This window comes from Amblyraja radiata, chromosome 20 (genome assembly GCF_010909765.2).
Source record: "Amblyraja radiata isolate CabotCenter1 chromosome 20, sAmbRad1.1.pri, whole genome shotgun sequence".
In the NCBI taxonomy this organism is placed as follows: Eukaryota; Metazoa; Chordata; class Chondrichthyes; order Rajiformes; family Rajidae; genus Amblyraja; species Amblyraja radiata.
In genome coordinates this window covers 11,509,525-11,532,177 of record NC_045975.1, presented here as the reverse complement: position 1 = coordinate 11,532,177, position 22,653 = coordinate 11,509,525, and the positions used below count along the sequence as shown (strand labels likewise).

Genomic DNA, 22,653 nt, shown 5'->3' with positions numbered 1-22,653 from the left:
GCTAGTTTTAAACTCAGGGTGGCGCAGTCATAGAGTTGCTGCCTTACACCCCCGGGTTACATTCTGATTATGGGTGGTACACAAAATTGCTGGAGGAACTCAGCGGGTGCAGCAGCATCTATGGAGCGAAGGAAATAGGCGACGTTTCAGGCCGAAACCCTTCTTCAGACTCGAAGGATTCTGGTTATGGGTGCTGTCCGTGCGGAGTTTGTACGCCCTCCTTGTGACCATGTGGGCTTTCTCCTGGTGCTCCGGTTTCCTCCCACATTGGAAAGATGTGCTGGTTTATAAGTTAATTGCAAGTAAATTGTCTTCTGTAAATTGCCCTGAGTGTGTAGGATGCAAAACTGGGATAACATAGAACTAGTGTTTAAGAAGGAACTGCAGATGCTGGAAAATTGAAGGTACATGAAACTAGTCAGTTGGCAATTGTTGCTCAATGCAAACTCGGTGAGACAAAGCATTTTAGGTTGAGACCCTTCCTCAGACTGACTCAATGCATAGGTGACGTTTTGGATCAGGACCCTTCCTCAGACTGATTCACTTTGTGTTCAGATTCAGATTCAGAAAACTTTATTGTCTGTCGTAACAGAAAATCTTCTTTGACGTGGCTCAACATACAACCAGGACAATGTACTGATAAGCAGTCATACAACACAGATTTCTGCGAGCACACACAGTGTGTATAGATCTTAAAAGCAAGTATAAAGATTAGAAACTATAAAAATAGACAAGATAAAAGTTGTGGATACGTGTAAAGTGACAGTGCGTCAGGGTTAATTTGTCCCTTGTTCATTTTTTATTTAAGCTGTTTATGGCAATAATACATTGCCATAAACCACAAGGTTACTCCAGCACTTTGTGTTTTTTTGCTCACGATTCCAGCATCTGCATTTCCTTGTTTATCGCTAGTTCTAAACGAAGGCAACCTCAAATCAAGATCGGTTGTGGATAAACACAAGAGCAAAGCCAAATCATGGAGAGGACAGTTAGTGACCTCGGGGGAAACATTGCGTAGGAATATCAGATAATGGCACTCACCTCTCTCACACAGTCTCTTGGTAAGCGCCCCATCATCTTGAAACCAGATTATGCGCTTCTGCACAATGCTTGCTCTGCAAAATGAAATGGTTGATGAGTCTCTATACCCGGGGACTTGTATGGGCAGCACCGCAGAATGAGAGACAAAATTGAAAGAAACACATTGTTCTGCCTGGGTAATTGTTGACTTCATAATGGAAACCTCCTGGGTTGTGAAATATGAGAGCAAGGAAGAACAAAGTTTGAATTCATACATAAGATTTTTTTTTTCCTGTTCCTGGGTTGTCCCAGACGTATTTCACATCCACTAGTCACTTTGACATTGGTTAGGGTTAGGATCATTTGTACCGTCAGCAAATAGGAGTGGAATTGTCTTCTGTAAATTGCCCCTAGTGTGCAGGATGCAAAACTGGGATAACATCGTCAGTTGGCAATTGTTGGTCGGTCCACATACAGTAACTCTCAAGAGCGGAGTTACAAAGTCCTCAGTTAAAGGATAAGTGGAAGAAAGATGGTCTTTGATACGTACACTGTGATAATGCCAAGATCTAGGGTGGTGGGTGGGATACCCATCAAGTGGGAAACTTAGTCCTCAATGGTGTTAAGCTTCTTGAGTGTTTAGAGCTACTCTTATCTGGGCAAGTGCAGGGAGGTCCATCACATTCCTGACTTGTATCTGTCAAAGGTGGAAAGATTTCAGGGAATATTTTGGATTGTGGTAAAGAAAAAAATAATTTATAAATAGTGAATTGCACGTGTGTGTGTGTGTGTGTGTGTGTGCGGTGTGTGTGTGTGTGTGTGTGTGTGTGTGTGTGTGTGTGTGTGTGTGTGTTGGTGTGTGTGTGTGTATGTGCGTGTGTGTGTGTGTGTGTGGTGTGAGTGTGTTGTGTGCGTGCGTGGTGTGTGTATGTGTACTTCATTATTAATAACGAGCTCCCAGAAGAGGTAGTTGAGGCCGGGACTATCGCTACCTTTAAGGAACAATTAAGGACAGGTACATGGATAGGACACCTTCAGAGGGGGATGGGCCATACGCAGGCTGGTGAGACTAGTGTAGATGGGACACGTTGGTCGGTGTGGGCAAGTTGGGCTGAAGAGCCTGTTTGCCTGCTGTATGATGATATTATATATATATATATATATACGTAATAACTAATTTAATGTTATAAAATTCATTTTATAACATAAATATGAATTCCTACCATATAAAATATTATTAAAATATTTCAATCAATATCAGGGTAATGTGAAGGTCAAGTGCCAAATGACAATGGAAGGAAGGTTGCAAGGTGCACATTGATGACATCTTATGTCAACTGAAAGAGGTCACTTGACCCATCAGGTCCCTGCTGACTCTTCAGAGAGCAATCCTCCCTGCCCCAACAACCTCTCTCCATATTCCCCAATACTTAATCTCTCTCACACATACAAATTATTCAGCAGGGGTTGGATAGCATGGACATTCAGGATACAACAACACAAAGGTAACAGTTGTAAGTGAAGAAGCCTTTCCTTTAAAATAATAGGAAGACTGAATTGCAATCACAAATCATTCACTCCCACTGATGTGGCTTTATTTGCAGGGAAAATTACCAAGTGTTCAATTATAATCAATGAGGAGATTGGTCTACAAAAGCATATTAGTTAATTACTTTTTCTCATTTATTGCCCATCCCATTTATTAATTGTCCCTGATAAGGTGGTGAGCTTCCTTCTTGAACTGCTGCAGTCTATTACAGAGCTCGTACAGAACTGTTTAGTTTAGAGATACAGCGCGGAAACAGGTCCTTCGGCCCACCAAGACCTCCCTCACCAGCCATCCCAGCGCACTAGCACTATCCTACACACTCGGAACAATTACAATCTTTACTGAAGTCAATTAATCATATTTGGTTACAAACCTGTACGTCTTTGGAATGTGGGAGGAAACCGGGGTACCTGGGGAAAACCCACACGGTCACAGAGAGAATGTACAAACCGTACAGATAGCACCTCTTGGACCCAGGTCTCTGGCACTGTAAGGCAGCAACTCTACCGCAAGTCCGCTGAGCCGCCCAGGGTGAGAATTTCAGAATTTACACCCAGGTACAATAAAGGAAGGATGTGTGATATATTCACTAAACAGGTTTGTGTCTCCCCTGCAACTAATGCCCTTGGGTGGTATCGGTCAAGTCTTTGGGATGTACCTGTGCATTTATAGATGATAACACTTTGGTCACCGGGTGCTGGTAGTATAAGCAACAAACATTTGCTGTGGTGATCAATGCCATTTAAGCGGGCTGCTTACTTATCAAGGCGGTACCCATTCTTTGACTTGCCCCTGTACCTGTACACCTATTTATATGGCTGTTATATGGCACCATCTTCGGCATTGGCAATGTGGGCTGAAGTGCTTGTCCCTTTGGTGCACCTCGTCTAAGTTCTATCCGCGGTGGAAACTTTACTAGCTGCTGGGTGTGACATTAACCATGTCCAAATTTGAACCATGGTGGATGGCGGGAGTCACATAACGACCAGGCCTGAAAGAGAATGCCCGAGATAGATTAGTCCTACAATTAATGTCGCATCATGAGCAAGAATAGTTATTTTCCTAATACCAAGTTGATTAACTATTGGGCGGCACAGTAGCACAGCTGGAGAGGGCCTTACAGCACCAGAGTCCCAGGCTCGATCCTGACTATGGATGTTATCGGTGCGGAGTTTGTATGTTCTCCACGTGACCACGTGGGTTTTCTCCGGGTGCTCTGGTTTCTGCCCACAATCCAAAGACGTACAGGTTTGTAGGGTAATATGGCCTCAGGTAAAAACTGTTAAATTGTAAATTGTTCCTAGTGTGTAGGAACACACTAGTTCCTAGTGCTGGGGTACAGGAACGATGGTCGGTGTGGACTCAGTGGGCCAAAGGGTTTGTTTTTGTGCTATATCTCTAAAAACTAAACTAAATTAAAAGCTGAACTGCCACAACTGCAAAATTTAAATAGCTTTAAATTCCAATGGTTCAGACACTAAAAAAATAATAAATGACTGCGATCCTCTGGTTTTTTATTGTAGATTTTAAAATGACACATTTTCGTGGTCATAATTTAATTTCAGATTCACACCCTCCATGTGTGTACTGCAGAAGCTGATATTGCTTGGTTTGTTCAATCCAGCCGCATTATAGCCCAGTTAAAACAGTGCAACAATGAACTGCAGATGCTGGTTTATGCCCAAGATAGGCACAAAGTGCTGGAGTAACTCAGTGAGGCTGACAGCATCTGTGGAAAGTAAGGATAGATAACGTTTCAGGGTGGGTCCCGACCCAAATCGTCACCGGTCCTTTTTCTCCAGAGATGCCTGCCTGACCCGTTGAGTTACTCCAGCACATTGTGTCTGTATCTCTTTGCAACAATGAACTTGTCTGATGCATAAGGCCCACGGGTGAATCAGGTGAAAGGAGAAAGCAGCACAGCTTGCCGTGCAGGGTGGGGGGGAATGCAAGGATAAGATTCTAAGCATGTTATTGAATCGACAAGAGCAGTTCTTCAGTGCAGAGTCACAGCTCAGAGGGTTCAAGCACTGCTCCGGAGATTTGAATTGCAACATCTAAGTTGATCTTCACAGCACGATACTGAGGAAGTGCTGCATTGCCTGGGATGAGGTTTGAACCAATGCCTTTAGACGCTAGAGACAGTGTGGAGACAGGCCCTTCGGCCCACCCAGTCTGTGCCAACCTGAGATCAACCCATACACTAGCACTATCTTACACACAGGGGACAATTTACAATTTTACCGAAGCCAATTAACCTACAATTCTGTACGCCTCAGGAGTGTGGGAAGAAACCGGAGCACCCGGAGAAAACCCACACGGTCACAAGGAGAACGTACAAAATCCACAAAGGTAGCACCGGAGGTTAGGCTTGAACCTGGGTCTTGGGGCGCTGTGAGGCAGCGGCTCTATTGGTTGTACCACCGTGCTGCCTTGTTGAAGGGAGTTGGCCACTTGCTTTGCCTTGATGTACGTCTGCAAGTATGTTGCAGTAAACCTTGGACTAAAACCTGTCGTCTGTGATGCCACTCGATGCCAACACTGTATCATGCTATCACAATCATCGCAGGATCTCTTTGGTAAAGGACACTACCTCTCCCAATATTTGACAGGGCAGCCAAACTCATGAAAGAAATCTCACATACAGTTTTTATTTTACTTTTAAAACATTACAAAGGGTGCAAAATCTCCTCCGCAACTCTGATCTTGCGTTTGGTCGCACTAGCGACTTTGGTTTTGCACTATAATGGTCACCTAGAGTTGCTGATTATTAAGTCATTGTGCTATTGATTAGTCTTTAGGCTTCAGAGATAGAGTGCGGAAACAGGCCCTTCGGCCCTCCGATTCCGTGCCGACCAGCGATCACCCCGTACATTAACACTATCCCACAATAGGAACAATTTACAATTTTACCAAAGCCAATTAACCCACAAAACTTGTACGTCTTTGGAGTGTGGGAGGAAACCGGAGCACCTGGAGGAAACACATGGTCACAAGGAGACCGTACAAACTCTGTACAGACAGCACCCATAGTCAGGATCGAACCCGGGTCTCTGACGCTTTAAGGGAGCAACTCTACCGCTGCGACATAAGCCCAATATTATATATTAACATCTCTGTAATTGCATTAATGGGCCTGTTAAACTGCAGCAAGTAAAAATCTAATTGGAAAGAGGGCAGTGGAGGCCAAATCACTGGATGGATTTAAGAGAGAATTAGATAGAGCTCTCGGGGCTAGTGGAATCAATGGATATGGAGAGAAGGCAGGCACGGGTTATTGATTGGGGACGATCAGCCATGATCACAATGAATGGCAGTACTGGCTCGAAGGGCCGAATGGCCTCCTCTTGCACCTATTTTCTATGTTTCTATGACACAAAATGCTGGAGTAACTCAACGGGACAGGCAGCATCCTTGCAGAACATAGATAAGTGACATTTCAGGTCACGATCCTTCTTCAGACTGAATAATTGCATTGTTCCTTTGCCTAAACATATGACAATTAAAGATTTTTTACTCTTGAAAGATTCTCGCATTTGCACACGACTCAAGTGGAAGCTGAAATATCATAAGTAATTTTATAGTATGATAAAAGCTCTTGTATTTTGAAATATCAATGTAAATTATCTTAATTGCTTTTAATATTGGAGCAGATAGATTGTTAAGCAGTAATTATGCCTTCAATGTCACACAGATCACATGCAACAAAGCATAAGCATTTCATGGTATTTTAAACTGTTAGCGGTTGTTAAAAAGCTGAGATTGAAGCCACTTTCACACAATTTTCCCTGATTGCACTGGCAAATTCTGCAGCTCAGACAAATCACCAGAAGCAACTTTAGGGAATTTTGTGTGAAAATATCATACAGCAGCATCCATGCTGTGCAAGATGCCCATCTGAGTTCATCCTGCTAAGCTAAGTCTGAAGAAGGGTCTCGACCCAAAATGTCACTCATTCCTTCTCTCCAGAGATGCTGCCTGTCCCACTGAGTTACTCCAGCATTTTGGAGCGCATCTTAGTCCATTAGCCTGCATTTGACACATGTCTCCCTTAACCATTCCTATCCATGTACCTGTCCAAATATATTTTAAATGTTGTTATTGTACTACAGCACATTCCATGTCCACCCAAATGCCATGTAAAGGTTTCTTCAATGAACTCATGGCCCACCAAAGCCCAAAGCCAACCATCCTCTCTGTAAAAAGGTTGACCCTCATGTCCCTTTTAAATCTTACTCCTCTCACCTTAAACCCATGTTTTCTAGTTCTTGATTCCCCGACCCTTGGAAAAAGACTCTGTCCATTCACTCTATTTATTCCACTCCTGATCTTATACACTCCTCAAGATCACTCCTCAACCTTCAGGCATGCAGGTGCAGCAGGCAGTGAAGAAAACGAATGGTATGTTAGCATTCATAGCAAAAGGATTTGAGTATAGGAGCAGGGAGGTTCTACTGCATTGTACAGGGTCTTGGGTGAGACCACACCTGGAGTATTGCGTACAGTTTTGGTCTCCTAATCTGAGGAATGACATTCTTGCCACAGAGGGAGTACAGTGAAGGTTCACCAGACTGATTCCTGGGATGTCAGGACTTTCATATGAAGAAAGACTGGATAGACTCGGCTTATACTCGCTAGAATTTAGAAGATTGAGGGGGGATCTTATAGAAACTTACAAATTCTTAAGGGGTGGACAGGCTAGATGCAGGAAGATTGTTCCCGATGTTGGGGAAGTCCAGAACAAGGGGTCACAGTTTAAGGATAAGGGGAAATCTTTTAGGACCGAGATGAGAAAAACATTTTTCACACAGAGAGTGGTGATCTCTGGAATTCTCTGCCACAGAAGGTAGTTGAGGCCAGTTCATTGGCATATTTAAGAGGGAGTTAGATGTGGCCCTTGTGGCTAAGGTATCAGGGGGTATGGAGAGAAGGCAGGTAAGGATACTGAGTTGGATGATCAGCCATGATCATATTGAATGGCAGTGCAGGCTCGAAGGGCCGTATGGCCTACTCCTGCACCTATTTTCTATGTTTCTATGTTTCAGCGTCACAAGGAATAAAGTCCAAGCCTGTCCACTCTCTCCTCATAGTTCAGGCCCTCTATCCTGGCAACATCCTCAACAATCTTATCTGCACTCTTTCCAACTGAACGACATCCTTCCAAGAGAAGGGTGGCCAAAACTTAACACAATACTCCTAAAGGACCTGTCCCACGATGCTAGTTTACCCAAGAGCTCTCTCGAGTTAAAATCAAAATCAAACTCGTGGTACTTCATCACGAGTATTTTTTTACTCTTGGAAATTTTCACACTGTTGAAAAAACTTCACGAGTTTCACGAGCTTACCGTGTTTCCCGGGTACCTGCCCTTAGCGTTACGAGCCGCTACGAGACGTCCCCGAGCTCCGACGTACCCGCTACGTACATTCTACGTACTTAGCACGAGTTTGATTTTTATTTTAACTCTGGAGAGCTCTGGGTAAACTGCTATCGTGGGACAGGCCCTAACACTTGGAGAGCTGTGTGCAGTTCTGGTCACCCGGCTATAGGAAGAATGTCATTACGTTGGAAAGGGTGCAGAAGAGTCACCGGATGTGTGGGCTTGAGTTAAAAGGAGAGGGTGGATAGGTTGGGACATTTTTTTGGAATGTAGGAAACTGAGGGGTGACCTTATTATTGAGGTATACAAGATCACGAAGAGTATTTTTCCCAGGGCAGAGGTTTCTAATAGTATAGGGCATAGGCTTAGGGAGGGAGGGGAGAGATTTAAGAGGAACCTGAGGTGCAACGTTGCACTCAGGAATGAGCTGCCAGAGGAAGCTACAGGATAGGACACAATGACAACTTAAAAACACAGATATATGGATAGGAAGGTAAGAAAGCTTGGGGCCTAATGCAGACAAATGACACGAGGCCAGAATGTCAGCTTGGTTGTCACGGTCAAGGTGGGCTGAAAGGCCTGTTTCCGTGCTGTACAGCTCTGTGACTCGGGAAGGTTGAGAAAGCGATGGGCCAAATGACTGTCCCGCAACCTCCCTATTGCTCCCCCTCCCCACAGCTTCCTCGTACATCTTCTCTGCACCAGTGTGTGGGTGGGTGTGGAGTTATCAGCTGGGGCAGCTGAAACCTGGGCTGGAGCGGACGCCGGATGTGAGCCACCACTTACTTCAGCACGAGGCAGCCTGATCCAGAGGCCGGTGCCGTCCACAACACATGGATGCGTGTCCTCCTCCTGGGGGTGCTCTCCGTCACGGCGTACGGGCAGTTGGTCATGAACTGCGAGTCCTCGTGGTCAACTATCTGCATATTCAGAGTGGGAGGCAACAAAGAAGCTTCGTCAGTGGTAAATACGCAATGTTAGACTCGGAACTCCAAGGGCTGGCACGGTTGCTGCCTTACGGCGCCAGAGACCCGGGTTCGATCCCGACTACGGGTGCTGTCTATACGGAGCTTGCATGTTCTCCCTGTGACCTGCTTGTGTCTTCTCCGAGATCTTCGATTTCCTCCCACACTCCAAAGACGTACAGATTTGTAGGTTCATTGGCTTTGATAAAATTGTAAATTGTCCCTAGTGTGCTTAGGACAGTGTTAGTGCTACGATTTATTTCAGGAGGGCTTGTATACAAAAACAGGGATGTAATGCTGAGGCTCTATAAGGCGCTGGTAAGGCCACATTTGGAATATTGTGAGCAATTTTGGGTACCATATCTGAGGAAGGATGTGCTGGGCATGGAGAGGGTCCAGAGGAGGTTTACAAGAATGATCCCAGGAATGAGTAGGCTAACCTATGATGAGCATTTGTTGGCACTGGGCCTGTACTCGCTGGAGTTTAGAAGAATGAGGGGGGACCTCATTGAATCATACAGAATAGTGAAAGGCTTGGATAGAGTGGATGTGGAGAGGATGTTTCCACTAGTGGGAGAGTCTAGGGCTAGAGGTCATGGCCTTAGAATTAAAGAACGTTTTGTTAGGAAGGAGATGAGGAGAAATTTATTTAGTCAGAGGGTGATGAATCTGTGGAATTCTTTGCCACTGAACGCTGTAGAGACCAAGTCAGTGGATATTTTTAAGGCAGAGATAGATAGATTCTTGATTAGTACAGGTATCAGGAGTTGTAAGGAGAAGGCAGGAGAATGGGGTTAGAAGGGAGAGATTGATCCGCCATGATTGAATAGCGGAGTAGACTTGATGGGCCGATTGGCCTAATTCTATTCCTCTCACTATGAACAATTACATGTGCAGGAGGGAACTGCAGATGCTGGTTTACATCGAAGAGAGACCACAAAATGCCGGAGTAACTCAGCGGGTCAGGCAGCATCTTTGGAGAAAAGGAATAGGTGTCGTTTCAGGGCGAGACCCTTCTTCAGACCGAGAGTCAGGGGAGAGGGAAACTAGTATGAAAAGCTTCAGAACAAATCGGAGCCGGAACCGACGGCCAAGGAAAGGTGGAGCCCACAATGGTCCATTGTTGGCTGTGAAAAAGAGGTGATCACAAAGGGATACATGGATGTGAACAGTGGAACTAGCAGGATGACTAGGGTGGGGAAGGGGCGGAGAGAGAGGGAATGCAAGGGTTACTTGAATTTAGAGAAATCAATGTTCATACCGCCGGGTGGTAAACTGCCCAAGCAAAATACGAGATGATGTTCCTCCAATTTGCATATGGCCTCACTCTTACAGCGGAGGAGGCCCTGTACAGAAAGGTCAATGTGGGAATGGGAAAGGGAGTTAAAATGTTTGACGACCGGGAGACCACGTGGCGGATGGGTGCGGAACAGTGGTTCAGCGAAATGATCGCCCAGTCTGCATCAACCAATTACATGCTGACCTTAGCATATCTTCAAGGCTGAATGTAGAACATGTAAATATATAAGATGGATGTATTCATACAATTAAAGCTATTGTCAAGTTTCTTATGCTGATCTATAAATCCCAAGGAAGTTGCAAACAACGCCTCCAGCCTTTTGTCTGGTGAGGGGTCTTGCCCGACCGGACCCTCAGTCTGATGAAGGGTCTCGACTTCAAACGTCATCCATTCCGTCTCTCCCGGGGATGCTGCCGGTCCCTCTGAGTTACTCCAACTTTTTTGCATCTATCTTCGGTCTCGGATTGTTCACTAGTGTCGTCTGAGTGGGGAAATCTTCCGTCATTCCCCAGCCAGATGCATATGTTACTCGTGATCCACAGTATGCCATCAACCCTGAACTGCCTCTTGCATGCCAGTCTGTTTAGAGGCAATTGATGGTGGGGGCCGAATGCTGGATTTTCCCACATAGAACATAGAACAGAGCAGCACAGGAACTGTTCCTTCAGACCACAATGACTGTGCCAAACATGATGCCAATGTAAACCTATCTCCTCTGCCTGTGCCTGTCTAAAAGCCTTTTAAATACCTCCACCACCACCCCTAGCAGCATGTCCCAGGCACCCACCACTCCTGTGTAGAAAAAATCTTGCCCCGCTCATCTCCTTTAAATTTTACCCCTCTCACCTTACAGCCATGCCCTCTAAACTTTGACATCTCCATCCTGGGAAAAAGGTTCTCACGATCAAAGGTGCAGCAGAGTGGTGCAGCAGAGTTACTGCCGTACAGTGCCAGAGACCTGGCTTTGATCCAGACTACGGGTTCTATGCGTACGGAGTTTATATGTTCTCCCTGTGACTGCGTGGGTTTTCTCCAGGTGCTCTGGTTTCCGTCCACTCTCCAAGACGTACAGGTTTGTAGGTCAACTGCCTTCGGTAAAAATGGTAAAATTGTCTCTAATGTGTAGGATAGTGCTGGTGTAAGGGGCGATCGCTGGTCGGCACAGACCCGGTGGGCCGAAGGGCCTGGTTCTGTGGAGTCTATCTACCCTTCCTTTGTCTCTTCTAATTTTAAATATCTCCATCAGGTAATAAATCCCATGAAATTATTTTTAAGCACCAAGGCAAATGCATCCTTCTTGAGTTCAGCCGGACGCAGAAGACCCAGCGACCTGTAGGGTGAAGCCGTCGAGCCCAGCCCCTGCTTGCACCCCAAAGATTAGAAGCCAGAGAGGAGGGTGCCAACACTAATGGACGCGAGGAGCAAGGCCGGTCAGTGAGAGAACCGAGGTCTGGCCTCAAGGTCGGCTGCCGGAGGCGTTCCCAGGGCATGGTGGTTCACGGTGCCAGGCGGAAGAGGGCTCTGCCCGAGCCACCCGCCTGCGCCTTTTCCGGGGTTACGTCCGCGCCCGGGTGGTTTTAGAGAGGGACTACGCACTGTCCACGGGCATCCTGGGGAATTTCATAAGGTCATAAAAAAGTAGGAGTAGAATTAGGCCATTTGGCCCATCAAGTCTACTCTGCCACTCAATCGTTGCAGATCTGGCTCTCCCTCCTAACCCCATTCTCCTACTTTCCCCCCATAACCTCTGACACCTGTACGGGATTTCTGGAACCGCTGGGCACAGCGGGGGGAGGGGGGGATAGAATGTAAATAGTATTGTAAATACTTGAATAAACCTATTTTTTTGCTTAAATTTTTTCAAAAGGTTCACGGGCGAGGAGTGGGTTAGGGTCGGTTCGCTGGACAATTCAGACAAAGGTGACGGCTGCAGGCCTTGCAGCAGCCTGGGGCTCGGCTTAGATCGGGCTCCACTCCATAAGACCTAGAGCGTGGACCGGTCTTTGGAATGGTGCCGAACCTGTTGCCCCTTGCATGCAGTCTCAGCTGTCTACTGCTGTACACTTTGCTAATCGTGGATCGTGCTTGGGTATGGCAATATTTTACTGAACTGTATGCAAAACAAGAATGTCACTGTGCGTTTGCACATGTAACAATGAAGGGCCATCGACCATCTACCATCGACCACTCAAGGTCGCCTCTCGAGAACAGAACAGAACACAATACAATAGCAGGTCCAAATGCTGCATTGTATAAAGACGCGTAGGAAGGAACTGCAGATGCAGAAGATAGACACAAAAAAGCTGGAGTAATTCAGCGGGTCTGACAGCATCGCCGGAGAAAAGGAATAGGTGGCGTTTCAGGTCGAGACTCTTCTTCATCTCTGATTGTTACATTAATGCTTTAACGGGCACTGATGCACGGGAAAATTTAGACAAAGCTTTCAAAGCATTTGGAAGGTTTAATCTTTAGTCTGATTGGAGATAATTTAGCAAGGAGCAACACTGTGCAGAAAGCAACTCAGGAAGGAGCAACACCCTGCAACCTGATCGTTCAAAGCCCAAACAATCCAAAGTCATCATGGTGCCAAAATTGTTTTTGAATTATCCAATCACTTGAAGTAAACAAAATAAATAACACTGAAAAGAGAAATGTAATCTCTTGAAAATAAATTACCAGATAATTGAAATGAACAAGATTAATTTAGCGCAGCCTACAATAGCAAGGGCGCAGGCTGCCAGTTGTGTTGGATGTATAATGCATGGAAAATGGAGAGTAAAGAGACAGCAACCTAAATAAAGACAGTATGGGATTGTGTATTTTATATTTGCACAATGATAACCCAAATTTGAAACTATTTAATCTCTCTGAATATAAAATCAGCAAATCAGCTGAATATAAAATCAGCAAAATCAACAAAATCAGCACTGGGGTGCTTTAGGGGAAGTGAGGCAGCGGGTGGCTTGTGGGCAGGGGTTACATGTTGGCTGCAGTTTAGATATTTCATTCGGGAATGATTTTAATTCCAGGACATTTTTTTTCCATTAAATTCTCTTTATTTTCACACAAATGACACAGGCTTTTCTCTCACACACACACACACACTATACACACACTATACACACACTACACACACACACACTATACCCACACCACACCACACCACACCACACCCACACCCCCACACACACACACACACACACACACACACACACACACACACACATTATACCCCACACACACATTATACCCCACACACACACATTATACCCCACACACACATTATACCCCACACACACACATTATACCCCACACACACACATTATACCCACACACACACACACACACACACACTATCCTCACACACACACTCACACACTGTTCTCACACTCACACTCACACACACACACACTATCCTCACACACACTCACATACTGTTCTCACACTCACACACACACTCTGTTCACACACACATGCACACTCTATCCTCACACATGCACACTATTCTCTCACACACACACACACTATTCTCTCACACACACACACACACTATTTACTCTCACACACACACTACTCTTACACACATTACTCTTTGCACTCACGCACTGCTCACATACACACTGCTCACACGTACACACTGCTCACACGTACACACTGCTCACACGTACACACTGCTCACCATTGACATATTCTACTCATGTGCAGTGCGCACACACACGGCTCACGTTTTCACAAATGCACACACACTGATACATACATTCTCAGTCTCACACACACCATAAACACACACACACACTCTGACCAACACATTTCCATTGAGTGAGGCATATATACCTATATATGTACAGACCTGTTCACTCATATATTTGTAACAAAAGGGCCCAATTGAATTTCCAACACAATGTTCATTGTTAGAAATCATACACGTACACAAAAAACACAATTGGAATTTGAAAACAAATATATGACACTTCCATTAGTGGGCAATAATTGTAATCCAGATTCACAGCGGCATGTGCAACCCGATCAGAAAGGAGGCAGGCAGCTTGATTTGGCGTCTGTGTATATCTTTGTCACTTGTGGGTGTGAGAGAGGAAGAGGGTGGAGAAGACAGGAGGGTGGGGGGGGAGATTGTGGGCAGAGAGGGGGGGGGGGGGTGAGAGAGGATGTGGGGTGGGAAGAAGAAGGAGGAGTGAGTGAGAATGGGGGGGGGGGGAAGAAGGGAGTGCAGAATGTTGTAGGGAGAGAGGAGAGGGGGAATGGGGAGGGGGGTGGGGGTGAGCTCGGGGAAGGGGTGTGAGGATGAGGGAGTGGGGAACGAGGTGGGAGCTGGGGGGGGGGTGAGAAACAGTGTAAGGGGAGGGAGGATGGGGGAGGGGGAGATTGAGCGGATAAGGGTAGCGAGGGGGTGGGGGGGGGGGGGGGGAACGGGGCAATAAGGACGAGTGATGCTTCTTGTCACTTTACCTGAAAATTCCCAGCGTAATCCTCCTCCCTGTGTCCATCCTCACCTTCCCGCAGAGCGATGATGGTGAATCCCCGGAAATAGAAGGGGAGGGTGGCCGAGAGGGTGGCTGAAACAAGAGAGGAAGAAGCAACAAGGTGACCATGCAGGAAATCCTGACACCAGCTCTCCCAAGTTAGCAAATAGGTTTCACATGTCCTGCCAGTGGCAAGGTTCGGCTCGCGGAGAGAGAGATATTTTAACAACTAACTTTATCACCAATGGGATTTCTGTTTTGTTTTTCAGGGAGAATTTGGTTCGCAAACACATTGCGAAAGCCTCTGAAACAATGGCAGAGGGAAACAGTGAAATATACAATGCTCACGCATGCACCACCGCCCCACACACTCACGCACACACACACACACTCGTGTATACACACACACACACACACACACACACAGAGGAAAATTCACACACACACTTGTATATACACACACACACACACACACACACAATGTTACATACACACACAGTGTCACACACACAGGAAAATCACACACACACACACGTATATATACAGTATACACACACACACACAAAGTCACACACACAGGAAAAGTTACACACACACACACAAAGGAAAATTCACACACATATATATATACACACACACACAAATATATATATATATATATATACACACACACACAGGGAAAGGTACACACACACACACACACACACACAAAGTCACATATACAGGAAAATTCACACACACACACACACACACAGGAAAAGTTACAAACACACAAACGCACACGGTATTAAAGTCACCCACACAGTAAAAGACACAAACGCACAATAAAAGTCACAAACACACACACAGAGTGAAAGGTGACACGCACACACAAAATAGTCTTTCGGTTTAAAGAGACACCAGGAGTGAGGAAGACAGAGAGAGAAATACAAACTGCAACAGGCAGACAGAACTACGCGCACGTACAGATAAATAGAGTGTGTGTGTGTGTGTGCGCGCGAGAAAGAGAGAGCGAGGGAGGGATAGTTGCAGGCAAAGAGACAGAGGACACACACACACAGGGAGAGCGAGAGAGACACACACACACAGACACACACACAGGGAGAGTGACACAGTCACATAAAGAGAGGCAATCATACACTCACACACGGTCACAGAGACAAAGACAGCGGGAGATGGTCTTAGGCGAGAGACACACTATCACAAATAGACAGAGAGAGAGAGAGAGACAGTCGCTGGAGAAAGAGAAATATCTCTCTCTCACTCTCACCCTCTCTCTCTCTCACACACTCAGTAAGACACTGTGTCACAAACAGTCACAGAGAGTTTCTAGAGAAAAATAAAGATCTCTCTCTCTCTCTCACACACACACAGAGGAAGGGAGAGATACATAGTTACAAAGAGAGACACGCACTGAGGAAGAGTCTGTCTCCCACACACACGGAGAAAAACACACACGTTCACCCAGTGCCTCTCACACTCACGCACACACACAGTGTCTCACACACACACACACACACAGTGACACACACACACACACACACACAGTGACACACACACACACACACACACACACACACACACAGTCACACACACACACACAGTCACACACACACACACACACACACACACACACACACACACAGTGCCTCTCTCACCCACACAGACAAGGTGGCAGCCAGTGCTACGAGGAAGCCCGGAGCTCCACTCACCCCTGTACGTGTTGCCCGGGATGTAGTGTTCGGGGTTGCCCTCGATGCGAAGACTGAAGCCGGTGTTGCCTTCTCTCCGGCTGCCCGGCGACCTGAAGATCCGGCTGCAGAATCCGTCAGACACGGCGCTCTCGTCGTACGGGGAAGCGACGGCCGAGCACAGGGCGAGGGACAGGGCGAAGAAGCGCAGAGTAAAGTCCATGATGCGCGGAGTGTGTCCCAGCTCTCTCGCCCCTGCCTGCCTGCCTGCAAACTGACACTCTCTCACACGCACACACACACACACCCACACTGGCGTCGGAATCTCCCACTCCTGGTGAAACTCAGTAAATTCCCAGCCCAGCAACTAACTCTCAGGGGTGTGATAAGCAGGACCACGTTCACTGGTTCACACAGAGGAGGACGTAGTGGGTGGAGGCGAGGTAGAGGAGGGGAGGGTTAGAGGATGAGAGAGGGGAGGGGAGAAGAGAAGATGGGAGGAGAGGAGCGGGGAGGGGGGAAGAGAAGAGGGGGGAGGAGAGGGGAGAAGAGGGGAGGGGAGAAGAGGGGAGGGGAGAAGAGGGGAGGGGAGAAGAGGGGAGGGGAGAAGAGGGGAGGGGAGAAGAGGGGAGGGGAGAAGAAGGGAGGGAGAAGAAGGGAGGGGAGAAGAGGGGAGGAGAGGGGAGGGGAGGGGAGAAGAAGGGAGGGGAAGGTTAGAGGATGGGAGGGGAGGGGAGGGGGAGGGAAGATGGGAGGGGAAGGGGAAGATGGGAGGGGAGGGGGGAGGGAAGATGGGAGGGGAAGGGGGAGGGAAGATGGGAGGGGAGGCGAGGGGAGAAGAGCGAAGGGGAGACGAGGGGAGGGGAGGTAAATCAGTGCAGATTCTAGCCCACTCTCCCCACCCTCGGGTCTCTGTCGAGATACTGTTGCTAAAGCCCCGTGTCCACAACGTTGCAGCGCAGAGGGCGGAGAGTGCAAGAGTTCGCCCGAGCAACACGCACACGGAAGAGAAAAGTTGCGCGACGCCAATGTTATCTTGCGGAGAAGCAGTCAGTGGAACCTGGCCCTTCTGCCCAACTTGCCCACGCTGGCCGGCATGTCCCATCTACACAAATCCCACCTGCCTGCGCTTGGCCCACATCCATCGAAACCTATCCTATCCATGTACCTGTCTAAACGTTGCGACAGCACCTGCCTCAACTACCTCTTCTGGGAGCTCGTTAATAATACTATTATATTATATACTCTAGTGGAGTGTGGTATAAACATATATATACTATAAGTACATATATATAGGTAGATAGTATTATATATATCTATTATAAATACTATTCATAAATATAGTTTTTATTTTTATGAAACATTTTTCTTCACCCATATTGGTCCATATCCCTCTCCCTCTCCCTCTCCCTCTCTCCTCTCTCCTCTCTCTCAATCTCTCTCAATCTCTCTCTCTCTCTCTCTCTCTCTCTCTCTCTCTCAATCTCTCTCTCTCTCTCTCTCACACACATTCTAAATATCCTGCAAATATACTGGATCCCAGCAAACAAATTCTGAAGAAGGGTTTCGGCCCGAAACGTTGCCTATTTCCTTTGCTCCATAGATGCTGCTGCACCCGCTGAGTTTCTCCAGCATTTTTGTCTACCTTCGATTTTCCAGCATCTGCAGTTCCTTCTTAAAGACTCTCTCTCTCCCTCTCATATGGGGTAAGCGCTGCCTAGCAGAAGGATGGCACAGTACTCAGAGTATCAGGCCCTTCGGCCCACAATGTCTGTGCAGAACATGCAGCCAAGTTGGACTAATCACCTCGTCTTCTTTTCGTGTCCATCCTGTTACAAATGTTGAGCTCGCTGTCATGTCCGTCCTGAAAAGGACGCAAGCTTCCGGCGACCATCAGTGGGAGCCATCACTTGTCGCAATAGATGATGGTGGTAGCAGAATTAGCTCGGGATACTTCCCAGTTTCCAGCCCCGGTGACGTGGACGCTTCTGCTATGGGGATACTAATCACGATCCCTTTCCCTTCATTCCCCTGCTAATTCCACGTGCCTAATCAAATTTCTCTCAAATACCACTATGGTATCTGCCTCCACCACTACCTCTAGCAGCGCGTTCCAGGAACTGTGTAAAAACACTTGCCCTGCTCATTTCCGTTAAAGTTGGACCCTCTCATGGTGGCACAATGGTGCAGCGGTAGAGTTGCTGTCTTACAGCGCCAGGGACCCGGGTTTGATTCTGACCACGGGTGCTGTCTGTACAACGTGAGTTTTCTCTGGGAGCTTTGTTTTTTATCCACACTCCAAGGACGTACAGGTTTGTAGGTTAATTGGCTTCAGTAAAATTGTAAATTGTCTCTTGTGTGTAAGGACGGTCTGAAGAAGGGTTTCAACTGGAAAGTACACAAAATTGCTGGGGAAACTCAGCGGGTGCAGCAGCATTTATGGAGCGAAGGAAATAGGCGACGTTTCGGGCCGAAACCCTTCTTCAACTGGAAAGGTCGGTCACCTATTCCTTTCCTCCAGAGATGCTGCCTGTCCCGCCAGCTTTTGTGTCCCATCTTCACCTTAAAACTATGCCCTCTAGATATTCTCGCCTCCCATAATTGGATATACTCCTATCAGGTCGCCCCCCAACCTCCGATGCTTTAGAGGGAACAATCAGGTTTGTCCAACTGCTCCTTACAGCTAGTCTCCTCTATACCAGGCAGAGTTCTGATGAGCCTCTTCTGCACCCTGTCCAAAGCTGCAATATCCTTCCTGTACCGTGGTGATCAGAACGGGCAGACACGAGGGGGAAACTACGCCTGGACTGTCGGCGTCTGGGTGTTTGGGGGATGTTAATCTCAAGGCCGTGAGGGGCCTGGGTCGATTCCAGGGGCCCGGAGCACAACAAGCCATGATGACACAAAAAACAACAACTGCTGGGACAAAACCTCAGGAGGCATCCCTCCACGGATGCTGCCTGACCATAAAATGATGCGGGGCATAGATAGGGCGAATGCACACTGTCTCCCCCCCCCCCCCCCCCCCCCCCCCCCCCAAGGCTAGGGAATCAAGAGGTAGACAACGAATGATTGAATAAGTGTATTGGCCAAGTTTTCACATACAAGGAATTTGCCTTGGTGCTCCGCCCGCAAGTGACAACATGACATACGGTGACAGTTAGGAATGACACATAAAACATTAAACATTTATAATAAAACATTATTGATTAAACATGTGGGTATAGGTTTAAAGTGGGAGGGGAAGGGTTTATAGGAACTTGAAAGGGAAAAGGAGGAGGAGCCCGAGGGCTGGGGGATGGGAGGAGACAACAGGAGGGCTGAGGAAGGGGAGGAGACAGCAAGGACTAACAAAATTGGGAGAATTCAATGTTCATGCCCCCAGGATGCAGACTCCCCAAGCGGAATATGAGGTGCTGTTCCTCCAATTTCCGGTGTTGCTCACTCTGGCCATGGAGGAGACCCAGGACAGAGAGGTCGGATACGGAGTGGGAGGGGCAGTTGAAGTGCTGAGCCACCGGGAGGTCAGGTTGGTTATTGCGGACCGAGCGGAGGTGTTCGGCGAAACGATCGCCCAACCTCCGCTTGGTCTCACCGATATAGATCTGCTGACATCTAGAGCAGCGGATGCAATAGATGAGGTTGGAGGAGATGCAGGTAAACCTGTCGCACCTGGAATGACTGCTTGGGTTCTTGAATGAAGTCGAGGGGGGAGGTAAAGGGACAAGTGTTGAGTTTAGTTTAGTTTAGTTTATTGACACATGAACCAAGGTACAGTGAAAAACCTTTGTTGCCTGCTAAAGCCCATGTCCCACGATACGAGTTTACCCAAGAGCTCTCCCGAGTTAAAAAAGAAAATCAAACTCGTGGTACTTCATCACGAGTATTTTTTTACTCTTGGAAAATTTTCACACTGCTGAAAAAACTTCAAGAGTTTCCGCGTTTCCCGACAACCTGCCGTTAGCATTACGAGCTGCTATGAGACATCCACGAGCTCCGACGTACATTCTACGTATATTCTACGTACTTACCACGAGTTTGATTTTTTTTTAAACTCGGGAGAGCTCTTGGGTAAACTCGCATCGTGGGACAGGCCCTTAACCAGACAGTGGAAAGACAACACATGATTGCAATTGAGTGTACAGTGTACAGGCACATGATAAAGGGAATGACGCTTAGTGCAAGATAAAGCTCAGTAAAGTCCTATTAAAAATAGTCCAAGGGTCTCCAATGAGGTAGATAGTAATTTAGGACCTACTCTCTTGTTATTGATAGAATGGTTCAGTTGCCTCATAACAGCTGGGAAGAAACTGTCCCTGATTCTAGAGGTGTGCCTTTTCATACTTTTCTACCTCTTGCCAGAGGGGAGAGGGGAGAAGAGGGGAAAATAGGGAGTGACCAGGGTGAGACTTGTACTTGATTATGCTGGTGGCCTTGCCGAGGCAGCGTCAGGTGTAAATGGAGTCAATGGAAGGGAGGCTGGTTTGCGTGATGGTCTGAGCTGCGTCCTCAATACTCTACGATTTCTTGCGGTCTTGGATGGAGCTGTGGAGCTGTTCCCAAACCAAGCTGTGATGCATCCCGATAAAATGCTTTCTGCGGCGCCTCTGCAGATGTTGTGGAAGTTGGGCCGCATGGGTAAGCTCCACGCCGCATGATGCCATGCCTCACAGCTTCAGGGACCCAAGTTCGATCCTGAATTCTGGCTTGTTGGTGTGAAGTTTACAGATCTCGCTTGCTGCTGAGTGCCCCCGAATCCTCCCGACATCGCAAAGGCGTATGGGCTGGCAACTTAATGGGTCACTGCAAACTGTGAGTGGGTGAATGCGCTGGAGTTATAGAAGAGTTGAAGGGCACATGTAACAGAGAGTACGTTTCAAAGCTAACAGAAAAATGGAGGGGTGGAGGGAGTGATAGGATTGCTATGCTGAAAGCCAGTATGGTCATGATGGGCCAAACAACCTCCTGTGAAAATATTGAAGATACTGTTCGGCTTTGCAAACAAGAATGGAACCAGGCTTGAATAGGGGCAGCACAGCGGCACAACTGCCTCACAGCGCCAGAGACGGGGCTCATGTTGTCGACCTCCCCACGGTGAGCCCCGTCAACTGACCTCAGGCAGGCAAACGACAACAAACAGAGACAGCAGCAGCAGCGGTGACGCAGCTCGGCAAGCGCCCTTTTTAGGGCGGGCACCTACGGATGTTGAACCGGATGGCATCACCCTGCTGCGGACTTCTCCTTTATCAAACGCAAGACGAAGAAGCAGCGCCAGAGACCCGGGTTCGATCCTGACCTCGAGTGTTATCTGTTCTTCCTGTGAGTTTCCACCCATATGCCAAAGGTCTGTGCTTGAAGATTGTCCTCTATAAATTGCCCCTAGTGTGTGGATGCAAACATGAGATAGAAACATAGAAAATAGGTGCAGGAGTAGGCCATTCGGCCCTTCGAGCCGGCACCGCCATTCAATATGATCATGGCTGATCATCCAACTGCCTTCTCTCCATACCCCCTGATCCCTTTAGCCACAAGGGCCACATCTAACTCCCTCTTAGCATCGAACAAGGGCAAGCAGTGATCGATGGTCAGCAGGAACTCGGTGGGCTGAAGGGCCTGTTTCCATGATGTTTCTAGAAATCATTCAATCAAAGGTGAGGGTGTAAAGACAGGTTTGATTTGCTTTTAGAAGGAGGAATATATTTATTTATATTAGACCAGGATTGTCAAACACTGCATGCCTCTGCAGATTTACTTTACACTTTAGACTTTAGAAATACAGCGCGGAAACAAGCTCTCCGGCCCACCGAGTCCGCGCTGACCAGCGATCGTCCCGTACGCCTAACACTATCCTACACACACTGGGGACAATTTACAATTTTTACCGAAGCCAATTAACCTACAAACCTGTACGTCTTTGGAGTGTGGGAGGAAACTGGAGCACCCGGGGGAAACCCACGCGGTTACTGGGAGAACGAACAAAGTCCATATAGCCTGAGGACAGGATTGAACCTGGGTCTCTGGCGCTGTAAGGCAGCAACTCTACTGCTCTGCCACCGTGCCACGCATGACAAGGTAGCGAGAGAGAGAGAGAGAGAGAGAGAGAGAGAGGGGGTTAACTCAGTGTTGTTTTTTTTTTTAAAAGCAAACCTGTTCTTGTGTATTTCAACATGAGTTAATCCCTCAGGCAAGTTTTTCTGCTGATAACCAAGGACAGTGAAATCTATTAAACGGCATCTGTGGAGAGAGGGGAGTCAGTGCGGGGATCTTTA

General features: G+C 47.3%; 1 protein-coding gene across 1 annotated transcript in view; it reads right to left on the bottom strand.

The window, feature by feature from the left end:
- Positions 1-16,880, bottom strand: part of spon1 (spondin 1) — a 201,415-nt gene extending 184,535 nt beyond the window's left edge. Inside the window, 4 exon segments of the mRNA XM_033038808.1 lie at positions 1,042-1,115; positions 8,734-8,867; positions 14,680-14,786; positions 16,406-16,880. Of these exon segments, the coding sequence (XP_032894699.1) occupies positions 1,042-1,115; positions 8,734-8,867; positions 14,680-14,786; positions 16,406-16,607 (517 nt within the window). The 5' untranslated portion in view covers positions 16,608-16,880.
- Between the last annotated feature and the right edge of the window lie 5,773 nt (positions 16,881-22,653).